At 41.1% G+C, this 11,103-nt stretch overlaps 1 protein-coding gene across 1 annotated transcript; it reads left to right on the forward strand.

Annotated features, from left to right (window-relative positions):
- The first annotated feature begins 38 nt into the window (after window positions 1-38).
- LOC131346274 (C1q-related factor-like) lies at window positions 39-5,091 on the forward strand. Its single transcript, XM_058379763.1, has 2 exons — window positions 39-940; window positions 3,698-5,091. Exons 1-2 carry the CDS (start codon window positions 329-331, stop codon window positions 3,875-3,877), a joined length of 792 nt encoding a protein of 263 aa, XP_058235746.1. The 5' UTR covers window positions 39-328; the 3' UTR covers window positions 3,878-5,091.
- Window positions 5,092-11,103: the final 6,012 nt, after the last annotated feature.

Genomic DNA, 11,103 nt, shown 5'->3' on the forward strand with positions numbered 1-11,103 from the left:
TCACTGAGTCAGGAGAAAGAGTATAAAAACATCGTTATCTTTTCTGTCCATCCCTTCAATCTCCTTCCCTCGACTTCTCAATACACACTGGGACTCTTCTCTGCTCTCCTGCCAGACTGGTGCATTTTCTCTCTCTCTCTCTCTCTCTCTCTCTCTCTGTCTCTCTCTCTCTTATAGACACACACACACACTTTCAAGAGACTTTGGTGTCCCTCTGGCACTGTACACCTCCTACCCGTTTCTTTGCCCTTCACTGCTAATCATTCCAGCGTACGGGGAGAACTTGGCGCTGGCGGCCCGGAAGATTCTGCTGGGCGCCACCGCAATCATGCTTCTCATCATTTTGGTCGTACTCATTCCCGTCTTGGTGAACTCAGTGGGAGGAAACGAGGACAGTAGTCACTACGAAATGTTGGGCACCTGCCGAATGGTCTGCGATCCGTACCTGGACAAGACAGGCACCGTCGGAACAGGAATCAGCTCGCCGACAGACGGCGACGCAGCCGTAACACACATCCAAGCCGAGGCGGAGCCGCTAAATGACCACAGCGTGAGCCCGCCGTTGCCAACGTACATCCACGGCAGGCCAGGAAAACCAGGAAAACCTGGACCTCCTGGACCACCAGGACCACCCGGAGAGCCTGGTCCTCCAGGTCCAATGGGGCCACCAGGGGAAAAAAGCATGACAGCTGTAGATGGCATTGGCAGCTTTAATACAGGTTCACGTGTGGCATTCTATGCTGGCCTGAGGAACCCACAGGAGGGCTACGAGATCCTGAGGTTTGATGATGTTGTCACTAACATCGGCAACAATTACGACAGTGCGACAGGGAAGTTTGTGTGCAAGGTGCCCGGTACATACTTTTTCACCTACAATGTACTGATGAGGGGCGGCGATGCATGCACCAGCATGTGGGCAGATCTTCTGAAAAATGGACAGGTAAGAAGGTGGTTGTTACTTTTACTAGGGTACAGTTAAGCATTTCTAGTAGCCTGTAAGTAAAATATAACCAGAAGTCTCACAAGGATATTTAGTAAAAAAACACAAGTCAGGGAAGATAAATACTGTGTAATCTGATGCCTCTGAGCTGCTGTCAGTCTCTCTTAGAATATTTTAACATTCAATCTCAATCAGTGCAGGTTCAAATTGTTGTGACACACCAGCTCAGACACCTCAAACATCAACACCTCCCAACTTCTGCCATGGCCAGCTACATGGGGACTGACAGGGGACATCACCAATTAGGAGAGAGTGTGTGAATAAACAATTATTATTGTGAATAAACAATAGTTTGCATTCAGCATTTTCAACAAATCTATAGGCAAATTAGGAGACTTCAAAACTAAACACACATTATACCTATCTGGAGTGTTTCTTGATTCAATTATAAAACAGGCTTTGCCATTTTAAAATAGGGAATTTTTTAAAAGGTAAGTAGAATCATGTGTGCTACAACAAATGCAAGATTTAAAAATATCTCAAAAGGGAAAAAACACTGAATGTCAGTGTACATTTTATGAGACACACATCCAAGCATGATGTGAAGTGAAAGATATGTTTCTTTACTTGTGTGTGTGTGTGTGTGTGTGTGTGTGTCTGGCCTCCTTTACTATGTCATCCTGAATCAGTAGCTTTCTCAATCACATCTGGCCAGTCATAACACACACATAGACGCAACCAGTGACGTTGCAATGCTCTGACAGCGTGTCCACACACAAATACACAAAATCCTCCATAAATACAGTTGTAGTAAATGCACGAAACAAAGTCTTCTACCACGTAAAAAAGCCCAAAAAGTCAAAAACATTTGTTTGTCTTATCTGACAACTGCAACATCTTACTTACGTTAATAAGATGTGTTAGGAGTAGCTATTTAAAAATATTTTCACTGCAAGTCTTAGTCATTTGAATAGGTTGGGTCAGAACCCCTTAAAATAAAATTCAAATTGCTGATATATAGTCATATTCATATTATTCAAGCATGAGACTGAGACTGGAGGCATAAACTGGGACTTTGCCAAGTCTAGGACAGGATTTTAGTTTAAAATAGGGTATAGGGACTTCATGGATTAAGCTAAATCAGGGCCTGAGACAATTATTAGTTTCTGACCTAAGGCAATGAGACTGACTATGGACACTAGGTAAGAACTGAATATGGGGCCTGAGACAAGGACTGGTACTGGATATGTGCTTCAAACAGGGACTAGATCTATGTCTGAGACAAAAACTGGGACTGGACAATGGTGCTGGGACTTGCTAGGAATTTGGAGCCTGAGACAAGGATGGGTACTAGATCTGGGTATGAAACAGGGACTCTGAATGTGGTAACAAGACACAGAATGAGGATGGATCTGTGGATGAGTCAGGGTCTGGGAATTAATCTGGCCATGAGATAAGGACTGAGACTGAATCTGGGTATGAGACAGGGAAAGAATCAGAGGTCTAAGACACTCAGCAGCAGAGTGGGGTCCTAAAAATTGAGAAAACTGGAAAGACCCTGGGCAACACACTATCTGATCCTCTAGCTCCAGCTTTAGCTTGTGAGCCATTGACTGAAACCATAGCACAAGGAGTGGTGTCTTACTGAGGTGGTGCCCTTACTGTACCCTCTTTAGCATGCTGTTGAGACTACCTGGGATTGGATAGGGTTCTAAATCCTTCCGCATGCCCCATCTCAGTGGTCATGTCCAGGATATCCCATTATACAGCTTAGACCAGGTAAACCTGGTCTTCAATTGAGCGAGAGACAAGAGAGGACATATATGGTTCATACACAGTTCCAGCCTCCATGTATTGTCCTTGGACTCTAGCTGCTGATCACTAGATACCTGGTGGTCAAACTCTAGTCTTGGAGCCAGCACCTGCCCCTAAATCATCAGGTATCTATAATAAATGATCCCAGAAGCAGTTGGGAATACTCTTTCTAGACTATATTTGAAGCTTGGTCATAGTCCAGCGGTGTCCAATCTTGTCCGGAAAGGGCCAGTGTGGGTGCAGGTTTTCATTCTATCTAATCAGAATCAAAATCCAAGATCAACTGCTTCTGCTTGATTGTTATGAAAACCTGAACCCACGATGGCCCTTTCCAGATAAGATTGGACACCCACTGTCATAGTCCATTGGTCACACCGTCAAATGCAGGCAATGTCAAATTAAAATTTGAAAATCCAAAAATGCTCTCAATTATCCTACTGGAGGAATGATTAAAGGTTGTGGTTTAGCAGAACACAGCAAGATTCAGTTGTGTCTATCAGTCATTACACTTTACATCTCCAAACCCTTCCCATGATAGTGGCTTGAGCCAAGCCATGTTCCTGCATGCTACAGTTCAAAGTAGTACCCTCTACATAGAACTCTTTTTGAAAGCTAACAACCTTTAACTATATAACATATATATATTTGCTAAACTTGACTTTGCTGTAAGGTGACCAAAACCTTAAAAAGCACTGAAAAAAGCACAATATGCAACTTTTTAAACTGTGTTTTTATCTGACAATGAGTCCATTCTCATCCATCTTAGTCCACATATACTGTCAGTGCTTCTGGGTGACTCAACAATATTACTCATGCTTAGCTTGACAGTTTCCTTGTTTTTATGTCCATCATCCAGGGAAATGACATATACAGTGAATGACATGCCTACTTTCTGGTCTCACATCCTGTTTTCAGTCTGTTTCTCATGTTTCCTCTATCCAGGTGAGGGCAAGTGCTATAGCCCAGGACCAAGATCAGAGCTATGATTACGCCTCGAACACAGTGATCCTGCACCTGGACCCAGGAGACGAGATCTTCATCAAGCTGGATGGTGGCAAAGCTCACGGTGGAAACAGCAACAAATACAGTACCTTTGCAGGCTTCATCCTTTACTCCGATTAGCGGAAACAATCTTCAGGTTTGTGATTTCCTAAAAGGGGCTTCAGTGTCTTGAAGGGGACAGGGCAAGTTTACTAATCCTTCTTAAACTCTTCAGTGGATCATTAAATACATACACTAGTTCAGATTCCTATTATTTGCTGACCAAAGTGGACCTTTTGTGGTCTTCTGCTGTTGTAGGGTTAAGGTTAGGGGTTAGGGTTATCTGCCTTAAGGTTCAATGTGCATTCTGGGATGCTTTTACGTTCACCACAGCAATAAAGATTGGTTATTTGAGTTACCATAGCCTTTCTGTCAGCTTGAACCAGTCTGGCCATTCTTTTTCCTGACTTTTTGTAGCATAATTACATCAAGTATTGATATGTTGTGCATTTTAGATGCTTTTCTGATCACCACAGATGTAAGGGGTAGTTATATGAGTTACAAATACAGGGGCTTCACAAACTATATTGATCGTGATTAATTAAGCAAAAGTCCATTTCAGTTTCAGGTTCGAATTTAGGTTTCAAGTTCATGGGGTTCATGGATGACTACTTAATGCAAAACACTGTAAAGTCTTTGATTCTAATCATAATATTAAGGTTATGGGGTATGTTGTTATTATAGGGCAATCTGAGACTGGACCAAAATGCATTTAGCCGTTTGATCAAGATGTCTTCTTTGTACGAGTCTCTTGTCTTGTTCGTGATTTTGCCGTGACGTGTCATGCGTAACTACTACTCGTGTTAACCGGAACTTTATGATTCAAAATTCAATGTGGAATAAATGAACCTGAACCCTGTGTTTAATCCATAAAGCGTAGTCTGAACTAATATCAGTATTGAGTCTGTAAAAAAGCGGACGTGTATATATTGGCTTTCCTAGTAATAATAATAATAAAAAAAAGAATAAATCAGGATGGATGGTATAACAAACAGCTTCTGAGATTAAAAAGATGAATTAAAATTCCAATCAGGACTTCGCTCCGAGATAGAAACATAGTGACCTCACATATCTTGGCGTATCATCAGCATTAATTACTGTTGGATAATTATGTGCAGAAGGTGTGAGCGGTTCTTGTATTGAGAGAAAGCTTTCCATCTGATAAGAGGAAAGAAAAAAAATGTCTTAATGCAGCCATCCCTGATTGGGGTTTTTAAGGGATCCGGATGTCTCTTGTATGTATTTGATGATGTGACTTTAATTTTGCTAATAAATGGAGATTTTTTGTAGTATGACATGACTCAAAAAGGGTCTTACCGTCATTGTGTGCTGAAGCTTCTTTCTGAAAGAAGATGCATTAAGACTAGAACACTATGCAACAGCAGAGAGAGAGAGAGAAAGATAGAGAGAGAGGGGCTTGAGGGCTTGATTAAACAGATAGACAACAAGGATGAAATGCATCTAAATTGCATGAAATCAAAAGAGATCAAACAGAGATCAAAAATATATACAAATATAAAGAAGAGAGGATTCATTTCAGAAATATGGACTTAGATAGAAAATGGTCCCATCAAACGTCAAACAAATGCACAAACATTTCTCTCAAGCTTCGTATTGGCCTTCGCAGATTTGCATTCCTTCTAAACTTAACTACATAAAATAGAGCCACGCTTCTTAAAATGGGGTCAGGACTCCTAATCTGATGCCTAATCTTTTACTTTTAGAAGGAAATTCAGTTTGTTTTGATCAGCCTAAGTGAGAAAACACAACCAGGGAGAAAAACCCCAACACTTTCATTTAAGCTCAATTCAATTTACAGGAGTTAAGATATTGTGAAATTTCTTTAAAAAAAATTTTTTAAAAATAGTGTGAAACTTCTATCTATCTATCTGATTAGCAGAAGGAATGAACCCCAACCGTCTTCTCGAACATGCTGAACCACTGACGTACGATAAGCCCTACGGGAATATTCGGGTGTGAATTTTTGATGCCCATCAGCATGGATTTGAAATGAGACCAAGCTTATAACGATCATATTGACAGCTTTCATGTCTTATTAGCAATTTTGACCTAGAGTCATGCTTCAGTTCGGTGACACTGATAGTTTTTCACACTATATTTAGAAATAAATCAGAAAACAGTAGCCATTATAAAATAAATAAATAAAATAAAATAAAAATGTTAAAATTAATAAATAAATAAATAACTATAACAATAAAAAATCCTAATGTTGGTAGGCTTGAAAGTAGTAATAAAATGTTCCACAATGTCAGCATATATAATTTAATCCTCTTAAACCACTCCAACCAGGATTCCACTCCAGTCATTACAATTTCCATTAATTAAAGAATAGACAACATTTTTTATCCATTTAGATTGAAATTTTTGTTGCTATTCGGTGCCACCCAAATTCGTTGATTATTTTCCAGTAGCTTAAAGTGTCTCCTAACTTAATGCTTTTCTAGCTGAGATTCTTTTCCTCAGTTTGATCATTTGACGTATATCTGAACAAACTTGGAGGAAAGCGCATTCTGCCCTGTTCCTCATACACCAACCAGGCATAACATTATGACCACCTGAGCATCCTGACTGGTCTGCGGCTATGCAGCCCCATATACACCTTTCTATCATAACCAGCATTAACGTCTTCAGCAGTTTGAGCAACAGTAGCTCGTCTGTTGAATCAGATCACACGGGTCAGCGCTTCGCTCCCCACGTGCTACAATGAGTCTTGGCCGCCCATGACCCTGTCACCGGTTCACCACTGTTCCTTCCTTGGACCACTTTTGATAGATACTGACCACTGCAGACCGGGAACACCCCACAAGAGCTGCAGTTTTGTAGATGCTCTGATCCAGTCATCTAGCCATCACAATTTGGCCCTTCGTCAAACTCAAAGCTCAAATCCTTACACTTGTCCATTTTTCCTGCTTCTAACATCAACTTTGAGGACAAAGTGTTCACTTGCTGCCTGATATATCCCACCCACTAACAGGTGCCATGATGAGGAGATCATCAGTCTTATTCACTGCACCTCTCAGTGCTCATAATCTTAGGCCAGATCGGTGTACATAAGCTTACAGATACCCATGATTCCCTGAGGTGTTTGTGATTGACACGGGAGAGTGTTGCTGTTTCACAATTTGTGATGCAACACAAATCGGACAGGTTTTTCATGCTAACATGAAACTGGAAGACTTTTACAGAAACACTGAGACTCCTTTCATAAATGTTACCTACAGAAAACTTTACTATATCAAAAATTCTGGAGGTTTTCCATACTGTCTGAGAACGGTACAACTGTGAACAGATGGCTGTGTTAGAAATCATCTGCTCGAGGGATGAGGGATGAATAATAAAGAAGATTAAATTACGGACACTTGTGCCGCCAATAAATAATTAACAAACCATGTCTCCTTTTAAGCCTCGCACTCCTCCATTAAAAAAAATCGGCATACCCCCCACTCCCCCACTGCTTAAATTCCAGGTGTATTACCCGACCTGATCTGTAGTTACCCATGAGGACAATGTGAGTCACTTCAGTGCGTAAAGAGATCAGGGGTGGCATTTGCGTTCTTATTTTAATAAGGACAGTCTTATCTCGCAAAGGCAGATCCAGGACTAGCGCCGGACACCTGCTAGGGGAGAAAAAAGACCAATTATTATTGCTTTATCTGGGGCTTCGCTTAGCGGCGTCGCTCGCGTTATCTGTCTGAGTCTACCGCTGTCAGCTCCATCAGATAAACGCCAAATGTCTTAGATTGTATGCAAATGAGCTTTGCTTTCATTTCACAGTGTTTCAGCGGCCAAGAATGCGACTCGGGCGAAGAAACGATGTGCTCCGTAATGTTCCGTAGTCCGACGGAATTCTGTTCGTTCTGAAACGTTGTCATTTCCATAGGAACAGCTAACAGTTCTTTCCCCGGATTCATGCCAGATCGAGTCTTTCGAGCCACAACATGAAATGTAGCAATAAACGGATAAAAAGTTCATATCACGTATTTAGCATCCAGATGTTGCTGCAGTAATTTATCTCTAGTCGTTTGAGCCCAGCCACCCCCCACCCCACCCCCCCATCCCCACACACACAAACACAATACCACATTTTAGACTTAATATCCCTCTCCCAGCGGTAGCTGTTACGACTGAAGGGGTGAAATGTGGCATGTCGAATTAGCGAAATGCCACGTCGCATTCCGCAGCCGCACGAACCCACAACTACACACTGACTTCAAATCGGAAAACAAATGTGTTCGCCGGTTTAAATAAGCGGAACATCTCTCCCGCAGAGACGAAAAAGTCTCTATTAAGGAAAGTCTTAATGGGGTGTTTGGTTCCGCGCTGCTCGTTTATGCTTTAGTAAATGATTCTACTATGAAAACGCACATACAGGTCAAGAGACTGTTGTTGGGTGTGTTGTTGGTGCATCCTGAGGACAACGGATAGGCGGTTAGAGCTGACAGGAAGTCTACTGTTACTTATATAATCACTCTTTTCAGCCGTGGTGAGAAGAAAAGCATCTCAGCATGCGGAAAGCTGAGGTCTACTCAAGGACAAGAACAAGAATCTCAGACCATCTACATACATGAAAATAAGAGAATAGGTCAGTGTGTGTGTGTGTGTGTGTGTGTGTGTGTGTGTGTGTGTGCACCCACCAGCCGTCAGCTCCCATTTGGAGGGTGTTTTCCAGCAGAGTTGGCACAACTGCGTTGGATGACTGGACCGGGGCCAGTATGGCAGTCACACAGCATCAGCAAAACCTGCAGGACACACACACACACACACACACTGACCTATTCTCTTCCTGATTTAAAAACAGATGACTGCCATCAGATCTAATCTTTTTACAAGATCTCTCTCACACATACACTTATACAAGACCTTACACCTAGATATTACACCTTTGGCAATCAGATACAATAGATATTTACAGTGTTTTTTTCCGTTTGCAACATTAAAGCTTGTTCACTTGTAAAAGGAAGATTCCACAAAGATATAATGATTTAAGAAAGAAAGAAAGAAAGAAAGAAAGAAAGAAAGAAAGAAAGAAAGAAAGAAAGAAAGAAAGAAAGAAAGAAAGGAAGGAAACTGAGACTAATCTTTCAGAGCAGAGTTTGCGGCTGGACGGTTTCTCTGCTGTGGGGCTGATCTGAAGCGAGAGGCAGATGGAACGCAGCGGTGGATTTATGGAGGTTCTCGCGCTCTCTCAGGCTCGCGCTCGCCGCTTCTCATTTGTACACGTTCATCTTGCAGATGTACGGAGCTCAAACGGAAAAACGGAATAATCGTCTTTCAGCTCTCGCTCTTCCTCTCTCAAACATGCAAATGAACAAAGTACCAGCGTGAAGTCTTTATAATTTCTTTCTCACTCTCTCTCTCTCTCTCACACACACACACACACACACAGAGTCAGAGGTCTGGGTTGTAAAGCCGCTGGCCCTCGTCATTCTGCATTAACATAATACACACACACACACACACACTTAACTAAGTTCAAATTCTGTAACGTGAAGATGCTTCGTTCAAATTGAAAAGTGCTTGATATTTAATGTGCGCTTCATTTGAATAGTGTTTTATGGCTTAACGCTTCATTACCGACGCACAAAATAAGAGTTTTAATGTTTAAAACTGAACAAGAAGGCAACATCAAAAGGGAAAATGTCAGCAAACTGGAAGAAATGTGCATGGTAATGGAGGAAAACAAGACGGAGAACCGGTATGGAATAAACAGGCAAGTTAATGAAGGGATGAACACAGAAGAGGTGAACACAGTAGGGTAACAAAGCAACAGATTAGAGAGAAAACTTCACGTAGGAACAGTAGAAAACAGCGTTCCTTGTGCTGAAGACTCAGAACAGGCTTCCTTTAAATACCTGGATAGGAACAGATTTGTTTGTATTACAGATAAAGAAAGCTACCGATAAAAGTTAGGATCTTGGCCATGCTGTAAATTCACGCCTAAGAAGAATAATTTTAACCTCCAGTCAGATTATAGAAATCATCACGAGTTTTTTTCATACTTTATATTTTTTTGCTTTCAAAAAAAATATTAAGATATGAATATTTGCCTTTTATGGAGTTTTGTGGGCGTCACCGAATGCAAACGACTTGAGATGATTTTTGGTGATTTGTGAAAATTTCATTTTCGTTTAAACAAAGATTTAAACACGACTTTGGTTAAAATAAGGATAAATGAGGCCAGGGTATGGTGGCTGAGAAGTGCAAAACTAAATAACAAATCCAAAAACACAAGAAGAATTCAGACAAACCAGAAAAGGTAGGTATAGTGTGTGAATGGAATTCATCCCTCTGTTTGGATGAGACATTGGTCACTATAACGCTTCTTACATCCTGGAATAGTTTAGTCTTCCAACCATACCTATGTTCTTTTAAAAATTGCAAACTAATCTTTCCATGATCAGTATATCCAACATCATGCCATATGAACGTCCTTCCTCAAAGCAGCGCTGAATGAATTCGTTATAAATATAAATATATATGTTTGTTATTTCCTTTAAAAGATTTAAAGTTGTACTCTTGTAAAAATGGTTTAAAGTGAACAAAGGACTCTACACATGTACAAGAAATATAGTTACACAATTTATATTTATAACAATAAAGACACACAATTTCTTACTGCTTGTACATCCAGACGTCTCGTCCAATGAGATCCTCTTCTGGGAAGGCTTTCCACAAGGTTTAGGAGTGTTTATGGGAATTTTTGACCATTCCTCTAGAAGCGCATTTGTGAGGTCAGACACTGATGTTGGACGAGAAGGCCTGGCTCACAGTCTCCGCTCTAATTCATCCCAAAGGTGTTCTATCAGGTTGAGGTCAGGACTCTGTGAAGTTCCTCCACACCAAACTCACTCATCCATGTCTTTATGGTCCTTGCTTTGGTCACTGGTGTGCAGTCATGTTGGAACAGGAAGGGGTCATCCCCAAACTGTTCCCACAAAGTTTGGAGAATGAAATTGTCCAAAATGTCTTGGTATGAAGCTGAAGCATTAAGAGTTCCTTTCACTGGAACTAAGGGGTCGAGCCCAACCCCTGAAAAACAACCCCTGAATTCAATGATTTGGAGAGGTGTCCCAAAACTTTTGGCAATATAGTGTATTTTTATTTCTTATTTTGTTTTGCTCTTCTCGGCCACCGTACCAGGGAACGTTGGAATTCATGACAATGAAAAAAACACACACACCACCAGCGATATATACAAACCTGTAACCTGCATTATGACACCAAGTGTCTTTCACCAAGGCGAAAGGAAAAAAGTGTAAATAATTTTATAAATAAATCACTCTGGA

The sequence above is a fragment of the Hemibagrus wyckioides genome, linkage group LG01 (assembly GCF_019097595.1).
Source record: "Hemibagrus wyckioides isolate EC202008001 linkage group LG01, SWU_Hwy_1.0, whole genome shotgun sequence".
Taxonomy (NCBI): domain Eukaryota; kingdom Metazoa; phylum Chordata; class Actinopteri; order Siluriformes; family Bagridae; genus Hemibagrus; species Hemibagrus wyckioides.

Coding starts and splice junctions, on each gene's coding strand:
- LOC131346274 (XM_058379763.1), top strand. CDS start 329: ATGCTTCTCATCATTTTGGTCGTACTCATTCCCGTCTTGGTGAACTCA. Junction 941..3,697: donor ATCTTCTGAAAAATGGACAG/GTAAGAAGGTGG, acceptor TCCTCTATCCAG/GTGAGGGCAAGTGCTATAGC.